This window comes from Callospermophilus lateralis, chromosome 7, assembly GCF_048772815.1.
Source record: "Callospermophilus lateralis isolate mCalLat2 chromosome 7, mCalLat2.hap1, whole genome shotgun sequence".
Taxonomy (NCBI): Eukaryota; Metazoa; Chordata; class Mammalia; order Rodentia; family Sciuridae; genus Callospermophilus; species Callospermophilus lateralis.
In genome coordinates, this window is record NC_135311.1 from 134,866,393 (window position 1) to 134,893,936 (window position 27,544).

At 45.0% G+C, this 27,544-nt stretch overlaps 1 protein-coding gene across 7 annotated transcripts in view; it reads right to left on the reverse strand.

The window, feature by feature from the left end:
- The window catches only part of Prdm2 (PR/SET domain 2), a 114,526-nt gene that overhangs the window by 16,332 nt on the left and 70,650 nt on the right, over positions 1-27,544 (reverse strand). For 4 of the 7 annotated variants that reach the window (XM_076861254.2, XM_077109976.1, XM_076861253.2 and 1 more), the window contains 2 exons: positions 25,753-25,863; positions 16,811-21,209 (listed from right to left, as the gene is read on the reverse strand). In XM_076861254.2, the coding sequence (XP_076717369.1) occupies positions 16,811-21,209; positions 25,753-25,863 (4,510 nt within the window). Of the gene's footprint in view, positions 1-12,358; positions 16,586-16,810; positions 21,210-25,752; positions 25,864-27,544 lie in introns of those variants that run through there. The other 3 variants (XM_076861250.2, XM_076861251.2, XM_076861249.2) reach the window with 3 other exon arrangements.

Consider the following 27,544-nt stretch of genomic DNA (forward strand, 5'->3'; position numbering starts at 1 on the left):
CCTAAGGATCCATGCTACCAGCATTTGCCAAACAGTCTTCAGTGGGCCTGGCCCGGACGCCGTCATGACCATGAGTCACAGCAGTTATCACCATGTTTACTCTGTGCCAAGTGTTGGACATAAGCAGTAGATTGAATCCTCACAAGAACTTTATGAGATGGGTACTCTGCATTTCACAGATGAAGAACCAAGGCACAGAGGAGTTAGGCAACTTGCCCAAGAACACACAAGACTCAGGATTGAAGCCCAAGTCACTTGCGGGTAGAGCATGGGCTTGTGAAGTCAAACAGGTGGGTCTCTTTGGGATTCCTGGGCTTTTCCCGCGCCACCAGGCAGGTCAAATCCCCAAGAGGAGGAGACAGCTGGTCATGTGCCCAGACCCATTTCCCCACTGATCTGATAACCTATCAGGTTCCGTGGGTGTGGTGGGAGCAGCCTGCTCTGCTCAGAGGCCTATGCTGCGCTGCAGGGGGTGCCCTTTAAGCATCACAAATATATTTTACCTTTTTGAATGGAAATTCTCTAAAATCAGTTATAGAAGATACATGTTCTAAACTCAGCTTGGTTCTCTCTTTAAGAATCTGACTTCCAACTCTGCACATGTGCTGGGCTACCATAGAGGGACGTCCTTGGGGCCACCAAAGTGCACAGGCCTGCTAATCCACGGTGAGTCAGAACCAGATGTTCAAGTTACCTTCAAGCCGCACCTCCTGGCCGTCCCTTGGCAACCACAGGGGATGGGCTCCAGGACTCTCGTGACAAAATCTGAGGCGGCTCAAGCCCTTATATAAAAGAGCACTTTATTTGCATAAATCATGTTTAGAGAATGACAAGGGAGAAGTCTCTCCATGGTCAGGGCAGATGCGATTGTTTCCCAAATCTTGTTGACCCACCGTTGGTTAGAGCTGCAGATGCCCAAGGAGATGCCCAAGGAGCGTGCGCACTGACCTGGGCTGGCCTGGGAATACATCAGGGAGCAGATCTGGCCTTGGCCTTTGTGAAGGAATGTTCTAGAAGGGGAACCTCGCTGCGTAATATATAATTAAAAACTGAACCCTGCTGAGAAGAAGGAGAGCCTAGCAGCACTCAGCATGGGGGGCCTGGCCACAGAAACGAGGCACGCGCCCACGAGCCCACGAGTCCTCAAACTTGGGTTCACGGAAGACGGAGCCGCTTTGGGACCTGCTTCCCTGGGTGATGCTGCCTTCTGCTTTACTTCATGCAGGGGGTGGGGAGGGGTCATAGATGACTTCTCCCCAGGAAGAGAGATTTCTGCCCCTAATGACCCGTGCTGGGACAGAGGGGGACATTCTGTTGCTTCCCAACCCCATCCCCAACTCTTTCCTGCTCTCACTGGGGCTCAGGCTGTAAGTGTCACACAGGGACCTGGGGGCGTTTGCACACTGAGAGAGACGGGGTCAAGAACTCAAGTCTCCTTAGGCCTTTCAGGAACTTCAAGTGACAGATCCGGCAACACAGGATGTTTGGCCTTTTGCAAGTAGCAGATCCCAGGGCTTCTGGGCAGCTGAGGACAGGTCATGGGCTTTAGATGGAGCCAGTCTTGGCCTCCTGCAGGAATGGTTTTTCTGAGAAGCCCCTCCCCAAGAGGAATGGCAGGTGAGCCAAGGGCGGCTGTGGGCAGCTGCTTCCCTGGACAAGACAGGGACACGTGCACCTGCTGTGCAGACAGTGAATGGTTCATGACTCAGAAATGGGGTGCAGAGCCTCTACTCCAGACCAGGAGAGCAGGCCTCCGCATGCAGAACCTCCTGCCGGGACCCCATCCCTGCCACCTCCACCAGAGGGCACTCAGTCCTTGGCCCTGGCTGTTGCAGGGGAGGCCCTCGGATGCACCTGGCTTGAGCCGTGCTGGCCGGAGAGGAGAGAGAGAGAATGAATGCCAACATCCACTCTGCCTTTCCTGACTAGATCTGGTCCATGGTGCACCATCTAGGATTTCTAGTTCTCAAAGTGAAACACTTATAAAAAGCAATATGACTGAACACCTTCCTACGCCTCGTTTCCACCCTGCTCCCCATACATCTAACCGCCGCTCTTCCCCAACGAATTGGGCTATAACTTTTTTCTTTTTATTTTTTTTTTTATACTGGGGACTGAACCCTGGGGTGTCCTACTAGAGCCACATCCCCAGCCACACCTTGTTTTGAGACAGGGTTTCATTAAATTTTAGAGGCTGGCCTTAAATGTGGGTGCCTCTTGCTTCAGCCTCCTGAGATACAAGGCCTGTGCCTCTGTGCAGGGGCTGTTTTATAAACAAGTTTAGTTTGAATGATGACTATTAAATCATACAAGTGCAACAATAAATACAAGTGGCATAAACAGGTCTGGAAACAGAGTGGTCTTTGGCATGCATTGAACTAGGCTGCTGGGAAATGAAGCACAAGGCTCTCCCCGTGAGCAGTGGCCAGGACGTCAGAGGCAATAGAGTGCACATTATAATATGGCAGGCTGGGCTCGAGTCTCAATCATGTCCTTTCAGCTACAGCTGGTATTCTAACCAAATTTCAGTACAATTCTGGGGCCACTCCACACTCTCAGGCCCTGTGCTTTTGCAAAAGTGTCCTCAAGCCAGTACTGCCCAGGCAGGGGACTCCTGGAGAGGGCTGAGGCCTGCTTCCTTCAGCAGAGTGCCCAGGCCAATGCCCTTGGATTTCATCAGCTGAATCACCTTAGCAGACAGCTCTGACTCACAGGCGATGGGGAAGTCACCAGGCTGGGCAGCCAGTTATAACAGCCTCGCTCACAGCCAGGCCTGCGGCACAACACAGCCAACCAGGGCTGAGGTCCAACAAGAAGGGGATTCCTTAAAACTGCAAAGAGCCATGTGAGGGAAGGTGCCCATCACCATGCACTGGGTGTCTCTGCAAAGAGGGAGCTCTTGGTGTCAGGGACAAAGGTGCCAGGAAAAGGGTCACCCCATTTTTAGGTCCCCAAACTAAATTTAACAATCTGAAGAAATACTGAAGTCCAGGAGGTTCAGCGTGGGCCAGACAGGCCAAGTCTGAGGACTGGGGTGTGGGGCAGTGAGCCAGTGTGGACACAGGCGGGGTGGGGGGGTCTCCCCAACGCCTGAGGCAACAAGCCGGGCAGCACAGCCTCCTGGGGGCTCTAGGGTTTGCTGAGGGGGGGGGGCACTCCGCCTCTCAACCTAGAGGACCATGCCTCAGGCACTGACCCTTTAAGGCTGCAATTAACTTTCACCAAGGAACTGATCCTTTTCTTTTGACTTGGTTTCAATCGATCATTTTTCCCAACAAAGCTCTATTTAGCCAGGGGAGGCAATGAATTGCCCCAAGATTCACATTTCAAACTCAGAAGCCACAAATTAGGGTCACATAGGTAGCTCGACTCTAGGACCTTGGTTTCCTTGACCCCATCATTCCACGGTGCTGCCACAGTTGGTGGAGTGGGGAGTGGGCACAGGCAAGTGCTGGGGTGTACCAAGCTGTTCCACGACAAGTCGACACACCACGATTCCACCTCTGCTCAGGCACTCAGAAGTATCCCACTCTCAAGACGCTCCAGACCATGTGCTGTGGGTCACAAGGAATAGGACAAGCATAGTGAAGTGCCTCTGAGAGGTGAGAAGTGCTGGAATCCACCAGGGACTATAAGTAAGCAAAGGGAAAGAACCCCAAATTACAGGCCAAAGAGTAAAAATTAAAGTGATGAGCGACGTGATCCACCTTACTCATTTTTCTCCCAAGACGGAATGGAGAACTCTGAGGTCTGGCTAAGACTCCTCAGAGACGCTGATATAGTGAATATTTCAAAGTCCCACCCCAGAGATTATGACTTAGTAGGTCTGATACTTTCACCAAACCACCCAGGTGAGTCTGCTGTAGGTGGTCCACAGAGCCAGCATCAGCAAGACCACAGACTGAGCTCCTTTACACAGTGGGGCACAGGCAGGAGCCGCAGCTTCTCAAGTTCAAATTAACAGGACACTTCACACTGGGTGAGCAACATGCTCCCCACACGAATCACGTGTCCCACACAACTCAGAACATCGCCTTAATGCAAGGCCTGATGTTAGCTGGCACTAGCAGGCTTCATCTGAAACTTCAAAAATATTTTAAAAGGTACAAACATATCATTAATCGCAGCGATGAAATAACCTGGCACAGCACATACTTCACACCATGTGCTGCGCCAGTTCACTGATAAGGACAGAAGCGCTGGTCCCACCTGAGAGCAAGGTTACCAGATTCAATTTCACCAAACTCACTTGTAAAATTCAAAGTAGCCTAAAATACATGGCTATTAGATAAGTTCTGAAAAAAAATTCCGGAGCAGTATCCCAAATCAGGAAGAGAAACCCATCAGCCCTGGAGTAGAATGACGAGACTACAGTCAAAGGACCAGCTGCCCAAAGCCACCAGCTCTGTCACTCGTAAGCACCTGGCACCAAACACAAGACCTACTTTTCACACAGATGGAAGGATGGAGGGTGATGGGGAAGACAACTATTCTGCTTGAGAATTAAGGTCCCCCCTGGTGCAGACTGTCTCCACCCTTGCACCCACACTTCGTTCTCTCCACTACTCAGTGTTGAACACATTTTTAGGAGCTTAGGGGGGGAATTACAGTCATGCGTTTGTCACACTGGACACTCTCCTGTCTAGAGGTCACTAGCCCGGCAACGGCACTCACCAGCAAAGAATCAACAGCAGAGACCTGGCTAGCTGGACGTGAGCAAACTGGGTCAGAAAACCCCATCCTAGGATTAACACGCTTGTCCCTTGGGGTGGCTCCTGGGTGCTCTCACGAGGCCCAGCCCCACTGCCTGGTTTCCCACCAAGCAGGTCTTAGGGAGACCAAGGCATGCAGATCACACCATCACCAAGGACAGGGAGACCAGGGTAAGGACGCCGCCTCCTCAAGAAGAGATGGCATCTCAAGCTCTCGGCTCACTGTGTGGCAGCTCTAAGTCCCGCATGTTGCAATCACCCACGACGTCCCCTTCCACAGGAGAGTGCTGGCTGATAGCTACTGAGAGCCTTCAAGGGAAGGTGACAGTATCCAGAGCACAGCAGGTAAGTGGGGATACGGTGAGATCACAGCAGCACACACCTGGCGCTGCAAAACCAGCCCCCTGCCTGCATCCAAAGCAGACCCAGGGTCATTGGCCCTCTTTTTCCAAGTGCAAACTGAGCCCCAGGCTCCACGCTGCCCCCCAGGCAGCTGCTCCCCATGCAAGTGAAAAGCCACCTGCCCACGGTGGCACGGAAAGACTTCTATGAAAAGATGGAAGAAACGCTGACACCAGTGAGCCAGGTTCTGTTCTCCAGATGGCCAGTGCTCGAGTCCACTCCTCCCCAACAGCGAGCAGTGGACACAGCTGTGCCAAGGCAGGCGCGCCAGGCCAGTTTCCCAAGCACCCAAGGGACCTCTCCTAGGAGGACCTCAGCTCTTTACCTCCCGGTATTTTCTGATCTCTTCAGCTGGTGCCTCTTGTCCCCTAGGGCAGGTCCCTTTGCTTCCTAAAGGAGATGCCACCAGAAGGCAGTGGCAGGGGCGTGCCAGGGGCTGCCTTCTGTTCCCCGTTCCCAGATCAGTGAACAAGAGGCAGAGGCACAATGAAGAGGAGAGGGACCATCTGGACTGCATTCCTAGCACCTCTGTGACTTCAAGCTGTGAAGCTTTCCTTTGCCTTTGTGTCCCCATCTGTAAAATGGGAGGACATAAAAGTACTCACTTCACGGGGTTGTTGTAAAGACCAAATGGGTTAATACGTGCACAGCCCTTCCGCAGTGGATGGCGAGAACTTTCAAGTGTCATGTGATCTCAGCAAATCGAGGTCCTTGGCTGAGTTCTCCTGGTTTCATAGAGCTAATGAAATGTTTTCTTCTGAACCCAGGCCTTTGAAAATTTATATTTGACTCTGAAGTCCAAAACCAAGATATAAATAAAAAAAAGTCCTATGGAGGAGTGACAGAATAAAAATGAACCACTTTTCTCACTTCAACTTGAAAATGATTTCATGTCATCACAGCTCGCTTCTCTTTACTTCTGATATGTGCGGAGGGCGGGGAGCCACAGAAAGGCAGCTAGCTACAAGGTACATCCATGAACAGCTCTGGCCCTGCTGAGGCACAGTGAAGGCCCTTGGTGTCCCTGCTGGCGGAAACAGCAGAGTCGCAGGCAGAGGCAGGAATGTTCTGGCCTCAGCAATCCAGGCTGTTGTGAAATCTCACACAGCACATGGTATGAGCAGCAGCCTCGACCTCCCACCAGACCCAAACTGGGATTCAAGAGAACACCTCTGAATAACACTAATAACGACAGCAGCTCCTGCTGATGGCACTTACGATGGTGGGCAGCACTTGTGGTCTTTCAGGTGTTGTCTGATGTCTTCACAGTGATCTTTGTGATCAGGTTGATCACCCCGATTTGACATACAGAAAACCAGGTTCAGAGAGGTTAAGTAACTTGCAGGGGTTAAGGTTCTAGTGAGAGTATGAGACACAGCCAGAATTCAAAGATTCCACTTAACAAACATTTACTTAGCAACTACTGCCTGCCAGGCACTGTTCCAGATGCCAGGAATGTAGCCTCCTCCATGGAGGGAGCAGGCAATAGACAAGCATGAGTCCTAACAGAATGCACAGAAGGCTTGAGCGCCTTGCAGAACACCATGGCAGAGAAAGGAGAGGAAAGGGCTGTGACCACATTCTCAGCCTCCATAAAGATTCTTTTCTGTCTCTCAGGGCTTTTGGAAAGTGTGAGCACTTTCCCCAGTAGCCTCCTCCAAAGGTTCCGAAGCCATCACCAACACCCAAGTTCATCACCCACGTCCTGCCCCTTACTGGGGTGGATTACCAAAGCCTTGTGGCTGCTCACTGGCACCTTCTGAGGTTCACTACTGTGAGCACTTGAGTGCCTGGCACTGAATAGCATTAGCAGTCACTGCCAATGCCATCCAGGACACAGAGCCAGCGTAGCCACCAATCATTGAATATTTCCTAGGAAAACATACCACTCCTAACACAGCAGGGGTGAAAGCAGATGTGATTCCACTGCAGACCAGGCCGCCTGTTACAAAGGATACCCAGGGAATGAAATCCCAGATCAGCAGTTCAAAGCCAATGCTAATTCCCACTCCACACCTCTCTGCAACAAAACCATGCTCTGAATGATGACATCAGATGTCTGCGTTTGAGGGCCAAGAAAGTTGGAAAATAAAAAAGACTCCAAAACCCAAGTGAACCAGGTGGCTTTCATGCTGCAGTTGAGTGCAGTGATTCTGGAATTAGGTGCATGTTTGGGGTTCCCCTCTACAGCTGTGATATTGCCCCTCTTTATCTGCAAATGAGAACATTATGATGTTCAGGTAGGAAGATCTTAAAATCAGTTAAGCCATGGGATGCACTCAGAATAGAGCCCCTCCTGTAAGAATGGCCAGTCTATACCCTCAGCTCCCTTCACAGAGGCCTGCTGCATCCCGAGGGTCCTCTCAAAGTCCCAGTACACGGGGCTGCTCTCTGACCAGAGTCCATCAGACGTGTAGCCAGACACCCTGACGATCCAGGCTGACAGTGTGAAGCCGTTTTCTGAATGGATGACGGACTGAATCACTACAGGAGAAAGTGCCCTAATTCACAAATCCAATAATAGCTTGGCAATAGAAGCCATCTGAAAATGCTCCTGCACTCTCGCTGGGCTGGCAAGGACTGCATGTGATTATAAGAAGCAAGTGAGAAGAGAATGTAACTGCAAGGAAAATTGAAGCCATCTGAGTTTTAAATAACTTCATTCCAATAAAGAATATTAAACTATTATATTTTGGCAAAATGAAGTACTAAAAAATCCAATTATTTTAAATTGAAATTCTACGCTAAAAAATAAAATCACAACTGTATCCTATGGCCTAAATACCCTTTCATTACTCACTTACCTGTGCAGAAAGTTCCAGGTCTTATTAACACGAGCCCTGTTTTATGTTTAGACTTAATGCTAATCCTCAGTAGCTATATAAGTGGAATTCTGGAGTATACAGCGGCTCCTGTCTAAACGCTGATATAGAAGTGTTTTCAGTTTAAATATGTTCCTGCTCAGAACACAAACTGTCCTTTAAGATCCTAAGACCCTGCCGTTACCAAGTGACACTCCAGTTCTGGCTCCACTCACTGAGTTACTTGGCAGCACCTATCGAGGAGCATTCAGAAATGGTCAGCTAGACATGGACAGGCACACTTAGGGACTGTCTTCCAGAATATGTTCATCTGCAACTTCTGCCTGAATTTCCTAACACCTTCTATCAGCAAAAATCGAAAAGAAATCCAGTTGGCACAGGGGAGGTGGAAAATGCAAGCACATACAAGTCCCACTACCGCAATAGCCAACAGGTTTACTCTAATAATTAAAGTATTTCCAAGCCCCTTTTATTAGCTCACAATGGAATGTAATTTCATAATGTAATTTACGGCATTCAGGATGGTTTTTTCAATTCTTAGTCTTAATCCAGAAAGCAAATGAAGCCTGCACGCCCACTCCAAGCCCTAATCCTATACTTTGAAAACAACTTGCTATGGGCAGATGTTTTATGGCACCCAAGGCACTACTTGCTGAGGTGGGAGGTGGGCCTGGATCAGCCTCTTTTGGAATTATGACTCAGAAGGTCACGTCTCCAGCAACACCTGGGACTCTCGATGACTCCCGGCTGCCGCCTTTGAATCACTTTCAAGACCAAAGGGCAGCGTGACAATGAGCTTGGTTTCTGCTGAACAGTCAGACTACTGATGAGGCAGAGGCTTTAAAGGCCAATGGACTGAGCTAGTCGGCCACCCTGTGAGGGGAAGAGAGGCATATTCTACTGTGAGGAGGGAAAGTGGACAGAAGTTGGCCTCTCACAGCCCCCGACTAATAAGCAGCCTCCCTGACCAGGAAGACAACCTCAGTCATAACCTAACTGCCCCCATTCAGTCCCGAATGTCACAAAGCCTTTAATTGAGAAGATACCAAGGCCTGTATTCTGCAAATAGAAGAAATCAAACTCTATAAACCTACAGATGATCAACAGGAGAGTGTGGCCCTGAAGCAATTCAGATCTCCACCTGCACTTGAGAGCTGCGGGTGCCCTGGGCACTTCCAAGTCTGCTCCCTGCATACGAACGACACCAACCTCACAGGGTGTCTGTGAAGATTCAAGCTTTAAAAATGGTTAACACAGTATGGAGCATGCAGCAAGCACTCAAAAACCACATTAAATTCACTCAAAATCTCTTTAGATCATTTCCAACAACTCTGGAGAAGGAAGGAGCATAAGAGTGGCCAGCAGGGGAAGAAGTGGGGTGAACTAGGGGAGGCGGGGGTGAACAGGTAGCCCGGGACACAGGCTCAGAAGATCAACCGCGGAGCAGTTTACATTTTCCTTCCTTACATCACACCCACTCACAAATCTCAAATTTTGTTCCATTTTTTTGGACCCTGAATGTTTTAATTTTGTCTAGAATTTTAATGGCAACGCAGATGTCATTTTTCCCAACAATCTGGACCTCATCTCTCTTCTTTGTATTCCACAGCACTGTGTACTTATGATCCTGCCAGCAAGGCAGGCCCTGCAGCAGGAAAAGTCCAACAGCACCTGAGGTGGCGCTCAACAGTGCTGACTGTGGCATGAATCAGCCAAGGAGAAGCTGCACGACAGGCCCTGTCCCTTTTCTTGCCAACAGTGCAGTTCTGAGCCCAGCTCGAGATCATCCCCACAACCTTCAGACAAGCAAAAACAGCAGCAGTGCCTGCTCTGCAGCGAGTATAAGGACAATGTGACACCGTGAGGCTCAAAGAGGAACACAGGGACACCACAGCACTTCAGAGCTGCACACATTCTTTTTCCAATATAAATTCAGAAACGTGTACATGGAAATTATCCAGAGCCTTTAAAAACATTACTCAACCCTGTTTCCAATTCATCTAAATAGTCTAATTCTTAAAAACTGGCTGCAGGGCCTTGAAACAAGTAGCTGGGACAGGCTTTCTGGGTGAAGTTCAGAAAGCACTTGGGGAGCTGCGGCTCCCCAATCCTCTGAGAATGCTCTGTCCACACTTTCAAATACACCTCAGCAGTGCTGTACTAGAACATTCACTGAAAGCAGATCCTGAAGCAGCAGCCCAGGACCTGCTGGGCCTGCAAGGTTCACACAGCAACCAAAACGGGCCAGAGGTCCTTCCTGATCAGATACAATAATTTGTTGGGGATTCCTTCAGTGAACAGCAGATCTTTCCCAACCACCAGTCAAGTCCTCAACACACTTTCAATGTGGCCTGTATGTCCATGTCAACCCTCTTCTCACCTACCTGTGCCCTAATAAATCTTCAAGGTAAACTGCACTTATAAATTTGTTTTTAATGGCTAAGTCAATCTATTCAAAGTGAGCTTCAATATCAAATCAAAATTCATATAAATGAAAAGTTAAATGCCTCCAATGAACCATTATTTTGGTGTCACCAAAATGTCACCTTGATTTAAGTATCATAGGCCTGCAGTCCTGTAGATGTCCACCCTCAGACATGAAGCAAGTACCTTCCCAACCACCTATCTTTGGGGACTTGTGACAAAATGAGGAGGTTTCAAATACAAAGCATCAAAAAGGGGAAAAGGACACCAAGCAAACATAAGCTCAGAAGTTGGGATTTTGTCCATTTTGTCCACAGATATAGCCTAAGTACCTCAAATACAGCCTGGCCTTTACTAAACACTCAGTAAACCAAGTTGACTAGATTAACCACTAGAAGAACCTGTAACTCTCAAGTTGAAGCCCCGTGAGCCCAGACAGGGATTTATCAATGGAAACACTGTGAGATGCTTTCAAACAATATGAGTGACAGAAGGCTTTATCAGTGCTTAGCTTTTTAATTATTAAAAAAAAAAAAAAAAAAAAAAAAAGTTCAACCCTATGAAGACTTTTTAAAAGCAACCAAAATGGGGCAGAGGTCCTTCCTGATCAGACATCATAATTTGTTAGGGACTCCTTCAGTGAGTAAGCATCTTCATTCCTGAGCTCACAGGCACTACAGTCAGGGTTGGGGACACTGAAGGCCAACGAGAGACTCAGCCCACTGTCCAGTGTGGGGTCTGACAGCATCCTTATCCAGTGAACACTATGGCCACCTAGGCCCCTTCCCATTCTATACACACACAGCAAACACAGGTCTCCCAAGTTAACCTACCAGAGCAGGCTTGTGACTGAAGGCACAGCTACAGAAGAATGGCAGGCAGATGAGACAGGAGGGAGACCGGGTCTGCCCCGCACAGGAGGAGTGCTCTCCACCTCACAACACTCCCGACCCCACAGGGCACTGCCGAGTGTCCAGAGCTCGAGCGAGCACAGCATTTAAAACTCAGACTGAAGACCATTTCCAAACTTCCATCCACATCTCTCCTCCCTGGGTTTTCCCACCATAGGAGCACCACAGGCCAGAGAAGGCTGAGGGAGCCACCATCCCCAGAGGAGGAAGGAGACAGTGTGAGAGCAAGACCTGCTCAGGTGCCGGACTGCAGTTCACTGCTCATATCCAACCACTTTCACCTGCAGAAAACATCATTCTGAAAGGACTTTCAACCCAAATGTTACCACTTCCATTCATTCTTAGGAGATCCATAAAAATAAATCAACCCACAAACAAAATTGTCAGCAAGCACAAAGGAAACTATGACCCTGTACATGAAGCCCTTTATGTCACTCGTACCAAATTAAGTTCACAGGGTACCTATTGGCACCACTGGCCTACTACATGTCTACCCTCTAGACAGGACATGACAACTGGAATCACAAATGTCCAGCTGATGCCAGACAGAAAAAGGTGAAAAGAGGCCCCGGGGTGACTACAGAGCACTGTGTAAAGCCAGACTGGTCCTCTAGGCACTCTCACCTTCCCTCTAATGTGCTCCCAATTGCGTACAAAATGCAGTCCTTTCACAAGTTTTTAGAAAGTTTTTATTGGTTACAAGGATATAAAATGTATCATTCAAATTCTTCCCTATTTATTAAAGTATATGCAGCAATAGCATAAAAAATCTTTTTTATACATCTGTCAAGCCAATGATATATTTCATGCTAGAAGGGGAAAGTATCAAACAGCAGTCTTGTTTATAATTAATTCCCCTCTGTCTTTCTTTCTCAAGGCTACATTGGTTAAAATCAAAGAACAACCCCTTTTGTATGTCAAATTGTAAATTTTAATGTTTTCATTAGAATAGTCTTTTATAGCACTCTCCAACAAGAAGCAATAAAATAACTAACAGCGAACTTCATACAGGAACACTCTCCAGATTAACAATGCAAACAAAAATGCAAAATGTAAATCACATATAATACAATTGAAGCGTCCAAAACAATTTAAATAATTTTAAATATTTTATTTTTAAACTGCTACAAATGCTTTATACAACATTTCAACATAAAGTCCCCGTAACAGAAATGTAACAAAATGGGAATGATAGTGAAAGGGTTAAAGTGGCACAAACTCACTAAACAAGTATTAAACTACAAATTTTAAGAGGTAGATTACTTTTTATTTAAAGTTGAGAACAAAAAACAGTATGAATAAAATCTAGCCATTTTCCACCAACTCAGTCATTAATTTGGGAGGAGGCATAAAAATGAATGGAGAAATGATACTCATATACTTTGGCAGAGGCCAATTTGTTATTTTAATCTCTATTAGAGACTGCAGTATAAAACCTGGTATGTAAATTCATTTATACTTACATGTAGACACACATATCTCTACAGGCCTGGATGCATCTGTGCATTGATATATTGCTACATAGTCTCTCATAATATAATAGTTATAAATTAGTGCCAGATAACCATCTGAGAGGATAATGTCCATCAGGATATATAAACATGACACTATAAGAGGCATAAAAAAAGAGTCCATATCCAATCTGGTTTCCTCTACGTTATGCTGGCAATCTGCTTGTGATTTAAAAAGGGGACAGGGGGTTGGGGGGTAAGAGATCAGCTAAATGCCTCTCTCTGTCTACGATTCATTTAGAAGAAAGGCATCAAGAGCTGGTGTGTGAGGAAAAGTTTTAAAATGAGTGCATCCGAATCTGTCATCCCTGAAATCTACAATAAACTACTGATAAAATAGAGAACTTGCTTTGCAAGGTTAAGTTCAAATCATTCCCTTCTCTGCTATGTGCCAAAATCAAGGGCCACACTCACATCTGAGTTACAGTCCCATGATGAGGAGCCAGTTCATCTAGCCCATCTTACAGGGCCCTTCTCTTTGGATCTCAGTCACCTGGGAGCCCAGCACACACTGGGCACCACTGAAGGAGCAGATGCCTGACTCTAACCAGGGCAACAAGAAGCCAGCCGGCAATCAACTGTGTTACGATTTTTGAGTCAGCTTCAACTGGTCTTGCAAGCTTGGTAGATTTCGTATCCTTTGCCGTAGTGCTTATCCTAAGTTGAGCATGCAATATCTTTTAGTCAATTAAGGTTTGTTTTGTTTGGGGGGCTTTTCTACAGGAAGTTCCTAGAAAATAAGAAAACTGAAGATAAATGACAACATAACATAACCTTGTATGAATTGACCATGTTAAAGAAAAGGGTGAGGCGACCATAAGACAAATGTTATCAAAGACAGCAACACATAAATGACTCTGAAGGTATTCAAGAACTCAGGTGTCTCACTCCAAAGATACATACATGCTAAGAAAACTGCCAGTAGGACTATTTCTAAGTGGGACAGCAGAAACAGAGATGGGAGAAATAGGTGCTATGTTTTTGACTCAGGTCACTGTAAATGGGAAAAACCTGGCCAGGCATTTTATTTCGCTTCTCTGATCTTGACGTTTTCCTGGACTGGCTGCAGAGGGTACTCGGTATCAAAGAGAAGTGTTGCTTCTCTAGGAGAGTTAAAAAATGGAAAAACTCCCTGGGCAAAAAGGGTGAGAGGTGAGTTGAAAAATGTACCCCTTTCCATCTCTTGGGGTCTTGCCAGAGCTGTGGAACTAAACCCAGCACCACATCTGAATTCGGTGCCCCCGGCCCCAGAAGCCCAAGGTAGGCAGTAACCACTAACTCAGAGTGGGCCATGGCATTAAGGAAGAGAGGGACTAGAAGCTGAGCCATGGTGACATCACACTCGTCTCCTGCTCTGTCCTAAGGAAAGCATTTGGAACCCATGGTTTCTTTATCGCCTGAAAGGCATGGTGGCTGCTGTGCTCCATGATGTGACCAACAAACTGCCAATCCATTAGTGTTACCTGAAAAACCCAGCTACATTCTCGAGACTGGTGGCAGGCAGACACTTAAAAAACCATGGAACCCTTAACTGGCTTTCCAGTGTAAAGCTTCTTAAGCACTGGGGCTGTGTAAGGAAGAGGATGCACTGCCAAATCTAACAAGACCCCAAGAACACAACGGGGTAAGAAAAGCAGAACCACCAAAAACTGAGTGAAAGCAAGTACTTCTCAACATGTAATAGATGCCCTGCGTCATGGAATCACCTCTGAACAAAATTTAAAAGTAGCAATACACTAAAACAGGAAGACTATAAGTAAAACAACTTCTTCTCAATGTAAAACAAACAAACAAACTGGGGACAAGCACTCCCCTGGAACAGTCCTAGGTGAGACATTAACGGCAATCGCACACACATGCCCCAAGTCTGAATTTAGGAATTCCAGTCCCTATGAAGTACCATGAAGAACAAAATAAACTCTTTGAAGGAAGAGCCACTCTTGAATCCAGATATTCGATATATGATGTTCTGTTGAACATTTGTTTTTTAATTCCCAAAGACAATTCACGAATTTATGGTCACTTGGTAAGCACCCTGGATAACACCCCTGTCCTGCAGACATGTCCACTGCACAGTTCCAGCAACTCACAAGAGGTAGGAACAACTACCAGAGATGCCTGCTGCTACTGTCTACCGGTTAAGGCAACACCAATGTTTTCTCATCTGACTCTCTGTGCTTCCCTTTAGGCCAAATTTCACTCCAGCAACATAACCCTGTCAACTACCAAACAAAGTAAAATGATTAAGATTAACTGGAGGAGAGGAGAGAATCAATCACCTTTTAGTCACTTTAAAGGTAAGAAGAAAGCAGCAAATTGATGAACTTCACAAATGCTGTTACTCAGAGGACTTTTCTTTAAAATATTTAATTTTTTTCATCTCAGTCTTATTCCTGAATTATAAATGAGACCCAATACAAAGTGATTCTTTTAGATAATATCAGAGACAAAAAAGGATACATTATCTTCTAACCACCTGGAAAGTATTTCTTTAGTAAAATCTGTGACAAATGGTGGCATATTCAGCAACTTAAAAAGGACTCAGAATTCTGACTATGCTCTGTTGGTATGGAATTGTCAGAACACACTGAGCACACGCAGGTATGCAGTTACACTGCCAGAGGGAGGCAGCTCTGAGGGCTGACAGGGCTTATCCTCACAGGGTCAACCTCCACGATACCATCGCCAGAGACCACATGTTAATCACATCTACAGCAACTGAATATTTAATACTTTTATAAAGTAGCTTTTGAAAAATCTGATCCCTTAATCCTACAGTAAATCATTCAAATCATTCAGGGCTACTGACCTCCCTACATCTTTATTTAGCCACGATTTAGGCACACAGGCACCAAGAATCCTATCTGATCAACTAAGCAGCGACAACAGCCCCTTTGTTTCCTCATGATCTCTCCAGAACAGCAATCACTCCACAATTACCCTTTATTTGTTTAAACACCAAAGAATCTCCAGACACTAAAATTATAGCCATGAAAGCTCAGAGTTGGGTCAGGCTGCTCCATACTCTAAAAAGACAAGGCTACAAAGTATTTGCAGAGATGCCAGCTGATGATAATGACCTCACATGAAGCTGACCTGTAGGTATTGTTTGTGAAATGGTAGGAATTCTGAGAATGCACATCAGCTCTGGTTAAGTGACTCAGAAAATCTGAGAAGTCGTTGTAACAAAATTAACTACAGCCCTCTCTCTCCATCTGTCAACTGAGAATAGGGATTACCATATGGAGGTATGGAGGACACACGCCACTACAAATCCAAGATGAAAGACTACTGGGGCAAAGGGCACTGACCAATGAAGCTGACTTACCAGGGCACCACACATGCCTGAAAGAACCTCAAGGTCCTGCCTCCCTGAAGCTCCAAGCACCCACTCTAGTTCTTCTTCCCCTTTGGAACCTGGCTTGTTTACCACCTTAGGGCTGAAAGCGGGGGATGGGGAGGAGGGAGCACAAGGCATTTTAAAGAAGCATGGTGCTTTGTTGTTTTGTCCACCATGTTAAGTTCTTAAAATTCAAACACTGGCAGTAAAAGAAAGCATGAATAATAAAAGCTGTCCAAGTCACTAATGCTTACGTCACAGAACTTCTGAGCAAGGTTGCAAGATGCTTTGCCAATGAAGTCATGATCCACCTTAACCTACAAATGATCTATGATCAGGGAATAATAAAGTGATGCTGAGATATTACCCAAGACATGAAGGAAGTTTGACAGAACTTCATCTTTTCACATAGGGAACTTTTTGAGAGCTTCTCCGTGGTTTCAAATTCAATTCATACCTGGCCCTATTAAAGAAATGGCACCACTTTGTGAGTCTGAAAGAAAATCTAATCATTCATCTCTATGGTGGCCTGAACAGTGGCCCGAGCAGTGGCCCTTTATGCCTACAACTTATTCAACAGCTACTTCTTCTGAATGCTCAGCTCAAAATTTTACAGGAAAAGAAAACAAAACCCCCCTGGGCCAGTCTACTCTTCTCCTGAAGTCCTCACCTTCCCGGCTGAGCTTACCTGAAGTCCTTCAGCTCCGACCTGGCACTGCCGTCCTCTCTTCTGCCTTCACTCAGGTCGGCGGCAGCTGCCAGTTGAAGGCTTCGGGTGATCGGCCCCCCACTCCGTTCTCTAGATTTTACATTGAACCGGTCTGTTCTTTTCTTACTTGCCAAAGTAGACTTGCTTTGTAAAACAGCTTTGCTTTTTTGTACTCTCACGTGCAGGCTCCGGGAGGTTTTACTTGAGAGCTGAGCAGAATGATTCTTGGCCACAGCTTTGGGTTTTTTCCCCTCCACGTGAGTGATTTTGGCCATTCTTATAGGGCTGGAGTTCCTTAAAGAGGAGGAGCTTGGTTTTTTGGACTTGACTGAAGCTGTGAATTTGACATTCTGCCTGGACCGGAAGGATGAGGAGGGCAGCGGAGACTGGGCAGGGCCTGAGCTGCGGGCCCGGGTCTTGCCCAGGGGTGCCTGCGTGCTCTGCAGCTTAATCTCAGCATCCGCTGTCCGTCTGCGATGACTACCGCTGGCGTGTCTGTCACTACTTGCAGGTGATGAGTGTACACCTTTCTTGGATGAATGAACTTTTTTTTTGGAAGGAGAGAGGGGTTTCTTGGGGCAACTGAATGCCGCGTGCTTGTTCAGGCTCCCAATGTAAGTGAACTCTCGGCTGCAGTAGGGGCAGATGTGGGAGGACGACTCTGAGGAGCTCCTCAAGTCAGCCTTCTGTTTTGCAGATTTGTTTTTTTGAAGGATCGCTTTCTGTACGAGTTGGTTTTTCTTCTTCAATGCATTTAATTTGAGCTTATTCGGTGACATTTTGCTGAGCTCAACACTAAAGCTCAGTCTTTTGGGCTGTCCCATTCGCCGGAAGGCATTTTTTCCAGAGTTGTCTAAGACTACCACTCCATTTTTGGGCTGCACAGTTTGTTTCAATGGCACTGGATTTTTCTTCGGAGTATACCTCTTCTTGTCGCTTGCAGAAGCACATGCCAGGATATGTTTGTGTAACTCAGGCATGTTGTCAACACCTTTTCCACATTTTGTGCAGCGAATGGCAGTGGTAAAAGTCTGTGGAATATTGTGGGTAGTGAAATTTGTGGCCGTCACACCAATACCCATGGGGTTGCGGTGATGGTACTGGAATGGAGGTGGTTTAAAGCTTGGGTAATGCTGATTGAGACCCAATCGAACATCTGGATCTTTTGTCTTTATTCCAGAAGCCATTATTTTTATGGTGGTATAAAGCTCTTCAGAGGAATCATTTAACTCCTCCTCCTCTTTGGAAGTTTCCAAAGGGCCTTCCGGCAAGCCCTGCATATGCTCCATGTGGGCCTTGCTGGGATCCGTGAAGTTCTGGGGCCTCAGTGTCCCACTTTCAAACTCATGGTGTGTGCACACCTCGTCTGGGTGAAGATCTCGCTGGTGTTGCTGCAAATTGCACAAGAAAGCAAACTCTTTTTTACAAACGGAACACACAAAGATATTCCCAACTCCATGAAGCAAAAAGCGATGCTCTGACAAATCTGTTTTATCCTTAAAAAGCTGCACACAAAATTCACATTTGAAGGGCCATTCTTCAGCATGAATAGATAAATGTTTGGTTAGATCTTTAATGGAAAGAAATGGTGATTCACAGACATTGCAAATAAAGTTTTTGCTGAATGTTTCCTGAACAGCATCTTGTTCAACTGCAGACTGGGGCTCTTCCCTGGCTTTCAGATCTTCGTTCTCTAGTTCCTCCTGTTTGAAAGTTATTGTGGGGAGAGAAGTCTCCAGATTATCTCCAGAGGAAATAACAGATGACACTGCTGAGAGAGGGGGTGGCGAAGGGGATGAGGAGGAAGATGAAGAGGAGAATGAAGAGGAGGAAGAGGAGGAGGACGAGGAGGACGATGAAGAGGAGGAGGAGGAAGAAAGTGTTGGAGGACCAGGTGAAGCAGCAGGCATGAGCTGCTCCACAGGAGGAATGGGAGAGGGTGAGGGGGACACTGTTGGGGACAGAATTGGAAGAGGAGACTGGGCAGTGGCATTCGAGAGTGGAGAGGGACATGGGTGAGGAGATGCACTGGAAGAAGGGGCGGGAAGAGGGACAGTTGGAAGGAGGGGAGGGGGCGGAGTGGCAACAGTTAACACAGGAGGGCAGGGTGGAGGGGAAGAGGGATCTGTGGGGATCAAGAGAGGAGGCAGCTGACCAGAAGATGAGGAAGATGTTTGTAGGGGAGGTGACGAAGGACAAACTTCAGCAGATGATTCGATGGCAGGGGCAGAGAAACCAGAGTCAGGAACAAGGTCAGGATCTGGCTGGGCATCTAGAGATTTACAAGGGCTTGGGCTCCTGGTCACATCAGGAGTATTTTCTGTGGGTAAATCAATGCCATTATACTCATTGAGAAGAACCTTCTGGAGCATGCAGGTGGTCGGCTTCTTCTTCTTCACAGCACCACAGGAAGACTGCACTGAATGGTTCTCTTTCAACTCCTTGCCTTCAGAGTCGCTACCAGGCTTTCTGTGCACACTGAGGTCCAGTACAGATTCCCACTGGACAGAGGCCTTGCCTGTACCCTCAGCCTTCTGTTTGACACCGCTGGATAAATCCAGTGGCTGCTGGTTGCACACATTGCTGAAAGTAGGACCAGATGCCCACTCTTTCGATATTTTGTATTCATCGAAGCAAGGAGGGCTCCCAGTTTCTCTCTCATCTCTCCCAGACAAACTCCACGCTGGTGAGTCACTACGACTTTCTAATTTGGGTTTCTTCGAAGTCAGGACCGCATCTGTCCATGCTGCTTTTCCATCACTTGGTTTCCCAAAGTCCCGAAGGGCAGGGCTATGCTGTGGAGAACTGGGTGGAGAGCTGGTCCTTCTCTTAAACCTACTAGAGGTCACGGGTAACATGGATGCAGGAGCGGACACACATACGGGACCTAACTTAGGGATTTCTGCAGGAGGAGTTAGCTTGTCTTGGGTTTGAAGAAGCTGTTTGAGCTTTGACGACAAATAAACACTCTTCTCTTTATGGAAAGACACCGCCTCGGTTGTTGACACACTAAGAGGCAGACTTAAGGAACAGGAGGGTGCCGCGGGGTCAGAGTCTGTTTCAGCTTTAATTTGGGGGAGCACAGGCGGACTAGCAGTCCTCCGTTTCTTGGACTCAGAGTTTGTGCTACTGGACGGCTCTTTAGGAAGTTCATCTGTTACAGTGACCTGTGTGGTCTTTATACTTTGAGTAATTTCCACTGTAACTGGAGTGAGCAGACAGTTTATGCCATACAAGTCTGCCGAATTAGATTCCATCTCAATCACATCACAGTTGCTAGTGCTATTGTTAGTTTGAATTTTACCGTCAATGTAGTAATTTAAGTTTTCAGAGATGTTACTAGAAATGTCCATGATGTACACATCATCTGCTTCCCCCTCCTCCTCTGGCTCTGTGCTTGGTACATAGACATTCTGGGCAGGTGGGGCCTGCTCGGCTGGTGGTTGTGGCTCCTCAAGGAGGCCCCCTTTTCGGCGCACGCCTTTGGGAATCAGGTGGCGTTCGTGAACTCTGCGCTGATGCCGTCTCATATTGGTATGAGTTCCGAAAACCTTTTTACAATATTTGCAGGGATGAAGTTCTTTAACTTCCCCATTCTCTTCTACAACCGAAGAATTTACTGTTTCTTGGGAAGCTTTTTCCGAGTTCAGAATCAGACAGTCTTGCCCAAGATGGGAAGGATTCAATTCATCTTTAGGAGTGACATTTTCTCCACAAACTTTGCCATCAGGCAGGTCCTCTGATGGCTGTAGTGTCAGGCTGGGTTTTCGCTTTAACCCTGCTTCATGGCGACGCTCATGTCGCCTCCTGTTGATCTGTGTGCCAAAGGCTTTCCCACAGTACTTGCACTTGAAAGCATGGTTGACTGTAGACATGTGGATGTGCATGTGACGTTCAAGGCCCTGCTTGGTAGTGAACTTCCTTTCACAGTGCTGACATGGAAACATAAACGCTTCAAACGCCTCACCGTTGGCCTCCTCTTTAGTTTTGGGGATTTGGACAACAGGTGTCCCTTCTGGAGAGTCTTCAGGAGTTTCTTCTGAAATGCTTTTTAGTTCTTCTAATAAATCCTCTGGCTTCTCGTCACACCGGATCTCAGGCTCTTTCACAGAGCTTTCGTTCGGCATGTCACCTTCTTCCTCCCCGTCTTCCTCCAAATCATCGTCGTCATCTTCTTCCTCCTCATCCTCCTCTTCTTCATCCAGATCATTCACCTCACAATCTGTGGCTTCTTGTTTTCCATCTGGCTCTGGCTGTGGTTCTTGGGCAGCAGGGGAGATCGGCAGTTCTGGTGGTGCATCCTGGATGACCCCCTCCTGGAGAAGGGCTGGCTGCTCAGGGGCTGCAGCTGGACGCCTCTCTTCTTCTTCTTTGGGACCTGGAAAGTGCACAGAAGCAGAAGCACAGAGGTGAAGGCAAAACTAGCCACTCTTCAATCCACTGCTATGATTCATTTCTCTTATCACCTAATGTGTAAGGGAAAGAAGTATGATTAACAATAAATTAACTTCCAGTTTATGTATTTCATTTGTAAAGACAGATTAAGATATGAGTCCAGGGCGGGGGTTGTGGCTCAGTGGTAGAGCACTTGCCTGGCATGCATGAGGCATTGGGTTTGATCCTCAGCACCATATTTAAAAAAAAAAAAAAAAAAAAAAAACCTAAATAAACAAAATAAAGGTATTGTGACCATCTACAACTAAAAATATTTTTTAAAGATAGGAGTCCATTTCCATTCATTCAACATATATTCACAGAGTCTGTGCTTTATGCCAGGTGACATTGTCTGGGCACCTAACAAATAAGAATGTCCACACTGTGTTTACTTTTCTGCATTTAGTTACATGTATATGTCTGTTTACAGAAACTACAGTGCTTACAATTATGTTGGGATTGCCCAGATTAATTTTTAGGAATTATAAATTCCAATTTCTTATGATTACAAACTGAAACAAGAAAACTGCTAAACACATTACTGAATTAGATTCTTGATAGTGTGTCAAACGGATGATCCGCTCTCTCCTCTGACAAAACTATGTATTTAGAAAGTAGAACACCTTCCAGAACCATGTCAGAAGTTTTTCAAGTCCAAGAAAGGCTGCAGGTCACCTCTTGTAAACCTGATTAAATTATTAAATCCAGAGTACATCACTGAAGGAAACAAAGCTCAACCTGGTGTAGATGGGAGGGGAGACAGTTACTTGCTCATAAGGTATGGATGGACAGAGACCTAAAGAAAGTAAGCCTTGAAAATATTTAGGGGAAAACACCCTCCAGATGGGAGAAAAAGTAACTTGTAACCTCGAAGTCAAGATCATGCTAAAGGAAGTCAGGAAGGTCATCCTGACACAGAGGCAGCAAGGTAAGGGAAGGTGGGAGGAAGTGTTCAGGCTCTGGATAGGTACCGTGGAAACAAAGCTGACCAAATGTGCTTGTTGGCTGGTTACCGTGAGACAGGAGCCAAGGAGAGTGGCACGAAACTAACAGTCCTGTTCACCAAACTGCAGAAAACTGAGGGGAAGCAGGTCTGGTCTGCAGATGTACGCACACTAGGGCACAGGGGGCAAGTGCTTACTCTGGGTGTGCTTAAGTTTAAGGTACCAAGGTAGAGGTCCCAGTGAAGATATTAACAAGACAGTTTTCCATAAATCTTAAGTTCAACAAAGAGGCTGAGTCTAGGAATGTCCAAGTCCTCAGGGTAAAATTAAGAGTAACAGACTGGACAAAGTCACCTAGGAAGTAGATGCAGATAGAAGCAAGAAGAGAATTGTGTCCCAGGTAACTCCAGTACTGAGAGGGTGGCCAGTTGACATCCAGAGAATCCTGAGTATGACCCTTAGGTCAAGGAGATAATGATCAGCTGATGGGCTGAGCAAGATAAGGACTAGAAGCAGGACATTGCATGTGCCAAGCTAGAGGGCTGCTGATAGGAACAACAGCTGTAGCAGAACAAATGCTTAATGGAATTCATAAGAAAACGGAGGAGGAGGGCTGGAGCTGCAGCTCAGTGGTAGAGTGCTTGCTTAGCAAGTATGTAAGGCACCAAGTTTGATCCTCAGTACCACGTAAAAATAAATAAATAAAATATATTGTGTACAACTACAATTAAAATTTTAGAAAAGAAAATGGAAGAGGAAGGAGAGATGAAGAAACTGTAAGCACCTCCTTCAGGATTCTCTGTAAAGAAAAAGAAACAGTTTAGTGGTTGAAAGGAAACAAAGGGACAACAGAGGATCCTTCAAGAAGGGAGCTATGGCTGCAGGGTAAATGCTGGTGAGGACAGTCCACAACACAACCTGCCCTGGAGTATCACCAGCTACACCTATAGAGGAGGCACAGCTACGATGAATTCTGCAAGCCAAGTGAACTCACTTTTCCTGACAGTTCGTTCTCTGAGCACGCAGTGGACGCAGCACTAGGTAAACAATACCATCAAAAGACTTAACCTTATCTTTAACATATATTAAAGTGGATAATTCATTTTTACAGTAAAGTAAAAATTTCACTTTAAAAGGAGCTACACACCAGGAGCAGAGGCAACTATATAATAAATTAATGGCTGTGCTTATAGAAGTATGTGCACTATGGAAGCACACAGAGGAGCGGCTATTTCAGCTGGGCTAATCAGGGAAGGCTTCTTAGAGGAAGCACTAAGCAGGCCCAAACTGAAGGGCCTAAGACTCAAAACAAAAGAGGGCACTCCAGCAGGGAGGAATCAAAAGCACATAGGACACGATAAGCAAGTGTGGACTTACGGGGGATACGGAGTAGCCAACAGTGTTAAGGCAAGTAAGTACCACTTGGGAGATTCAGTTGCAATGGGTTAAGGAGAAGCAGAAGAGTGGCCCAACTGTCCAGATACAAGAGGCTGTTGATAGACAGGAGACTATCCTGGAGAATGGGGAGAAGGAAGGGTTGAAAAGGCCATCTTCATGTAGATTCCTCAGAAAACTTGGAATGGAACTCCCATTTGACTCAGTTATCCCACTCCTCGGCATATACCCGAAAGACTTAAAGTCAGCATATTAGAACAACATGGCCACATCAACGTTTATAGCAGCTCAATTCACAATAACTAAGCTATGGAACAAACCTAGGTTCCCTTCAACACATGAATAAATAAAGAAAATGTGGTATATATACACAATAGAATATTACTGAGCCTTAAAGAGTAAAATTATGACATTTGCAGGTAAAGGATGGAGCAAGAGACTATCATGATAAGTGAAATAAGTCAATCCCCCCAAATCAAAGGCTGAATGCTCTGATATAAGGATCCTAACTCACAATAGGGGGTGGGGGAAGGAGTGGAGGCTCACTGGATTGGACAGAGGGAATGGCGGGGGCGGGGGGGCGCGGGGGGATGGATGGGAAAGATAGTAGAATGAATCGAACATAACATTTTACGTTCATTTATGAATACATGACTGGTATAACTCCACGTCATATTCAACCACAAAAATGGTAACTTATTCTCCATGTATGTATGTCAAAACATATTCTATTGTCACGTATAACTAAAAAGAACAAATAAAAAGTCCAAAAAGAAAAGAAAGAAAAGGCCAAGTGTTGCAAGCTCTTCAAATGCAAATATGAATACTAGTTCAATTATCTAGTCTTAGCCCTTTTGTTATTTCCTAGGAATAATGAACTTAGGAAATCATTTCAAGGGAAATGATAATGAGGAAAAAATAATTGTCCTGAATTACTGCAGGAGGGGACTCCTGAATTTTTAAAAAAATGTTTGCCACATTTTAAACATGTTTTAAAAATTTTAACATGCCACACAGGTATGGGAAGTCCTTTAGAAATTTTTGTGTTATTCAAATAAATGTTTAAGCAAATCTGCTACTGGGAGAGAGAACTTAGTTTTACAAGGCTCTGAGAAATGAACTTGTTTCATCTATCCCCTCTCCCCGCCCCCTCCCAAAGAGTAGATATTTATTTCTGAAGTATGCACAAACAAAGATTCTGGTATAGAAATGGGAAGATCTCTGATCCCCCATCAATTCTTTTTGTCTTAAAATCAAACTGACCCCCTCTCACCTGATTCCCCAGGCCACCTTGGGGTCACTGCACTTAAGTCCCAATGAACTCATCTATTCTTGCTTCATATAAGGGCACAGAAGATTGCAATTCTTTATGAATACCATCATCACAAACAGTGCTGATAAAATGGCTATAAAAGGCAATCAAAATATTTTATTGAGTTGTTTTCTCTACAAATGTTTCTTGAAAGAGTCACAAGCCTGTATTCTGAAATTTGTATTTTGAAATTTCTGTTGTCTTAATGAACAACTCTTAAGCAAGCTCCAGTCTCTGTGTATATTTGCCCATTGCAAATTTAGCCCCCCCCACTTCATTTCTACATCAATAGTCCCAGTACAGTGGTTCAACTGCATGAGCCCAGGGCAACTTGTCCTCTAACATTATGAAAGATCAAGAATATCAATCATTTAAATTACTGATCAATGAAATTGTTAAATCAATTAGAAGTATAAAACATCCATAAATTAAAGTGGATAAACCATCAAGTGCATATCAAGATAAAATTTTTGCAACATAATGATGCCCCATATAAGCACTGCAAAGATCAATAGTGGAACACTGTTACAATCCCAGAAGCCTTCTTGTATCCTGCCAGTCTGGCTCCTATCTCCATAGATTTATTTTGATGACTTTTAACTTTATATTCATTATCAATGCAATCACATAGTATGTTTCATTTTATTTGTTTGTTTACTGATTAGTACTATGGATTGAACCCCAGTGGAAAGTTCTGTTTGACATTTAAATTTAGGTAGCTTTTTTGCTAAATACCTTCATAGCTGTTGGATGAGTCTCAGCAGGGCAAAACATGGAATCACAGAGTTAACTGGTAATACATACCCAAATCAGACAAGTCCAATGTCACAGCTTACCTTCCACAGAATCTCTCATATTTGCAGAGGTGGAATCTGGCTCACTTGTCTTCGGTGCTATGTCCTGGCTTTTGTTTCCCTTGTTTCTATTTTCTTGGGATTTTTTCTTCCCTGCAACACAATATTTATTCACTATTCATTATCATTCTGGAGTTTTAGAGAAAACCATTATTAACCCGATCATAGCAACTGTATTTCTTGGCAATAAACACTTTTCATTCCTAAAGAAAGAAATGATGAATATAAACATTTTTTAAAGTCATACCAGAGGGGGGGGAAGAAAAACAAAACCCATAGGTCCTTTATTTGTTTATTTATTTTTAGGTCTTGGTTGTTATTTCTCTCATAGCTATAACGAAAGCTAAATTAAAAGATAATATATCCTCAAAAAGTGAACATTATTGATGTCAAAGATTAGTAATAACAATGAGTTTTAATACCACACAAATAATAAGAACTGGCAGTTATCTGTAAGAAGCCTATTAGAGAAAAACAATATAGTATAACTTGGAGCCCTTCTGGTTAAGATACGATTCATAACTGTCAAAGCAAAATGGAAGCAGAGATTCCACTGAATTAGAAGAGATACACATGCTTATGCCATTATTGGCTCAAAAATCAAATGAGGAATAATCATGAATAATTCACTGTTAGCCGGCACAGCCCTTAGAGGGCCCTGAGGAATTCAACTCTAAGTCCAGCGCAGTTCAATATTTCACTAGACACAGGGAAGGAAATTCAAGAAATACTAATTGCATTCCAAGTGATTCCACAGTTTAGCAGGTAAGATTAAAATGCAACATCTCTTTGAGAAGCTAGAACAAAGAACTCAAGTCCTAAATGTGCTCAGTGGACATACGACTGGACAGAAAGGAGTACCAAGTAACTATTGGTGTTACAAGCTCCATTTTTTCAGGATTAGATCAAAACTGCTAACTGTAATTGTTCCAATTTTTAGTTTCCAAATTTCTTTTTCGTGGTAACTGGTGTTTCTCAGTCTTCAATTCAGACAGGCTCCCACTCTTCTTCTCTGGATACTTCCTCCCCTTTCTGCACTGATCTCCCCAGATTGACCCCAAACAACCCCTACAGCTACCCTGCCACTATTATCACCTCATTAGTAAAATGACAAATGATAAAACACTCACAGCTTCTGGAACACATGGAAAATGATATTCTCCATTACAGAGAATCACTACAGAGGAGCATAATTAGCTAAAATGTAGACAACAGATAAAAGTGGGGTCAGAGACACAAAAGAGCATCACTGAAAAAATCATTGAGATTAAAAGTAGAGAACAAATTTAACACAATAAGTACTAAACCTTAAAAGCACCACCAGATTTTATAAAAATTTAAGAGATGTAACAAAAAGGGGGGGTACTTAATAAGTCATTTAGCTTGTTAGCCTTAATAAGTAAATCCTTTTTAATTTTTGAAATATTTTTTAATTGTAGATGAACATAATACCTTTATTTTATTTTTTTGTGTGTGGTGCTGAGGATTGAACCCAGTGTCTCACATATGCTAGGCAAGTGAGAGCACAGAGCCACAACCCCAGGTGCTTAATAAGTAAATTCTAAAATATCATTTTATGAACCTAATTCTTCATCCCACAAAAAAAAGATATATATATTTTTTACACCTACACTATGTAAGTGTTCACTTATATACATTTCTGGTAACCTGTTCATCCATTCAAGTCTCATGTCAGTTAAGATGGAAATGGGACACAAACATATACCATTGGAACCACATTCTGGTACAAACAGAAGTTGTGAGTTTGCACAGA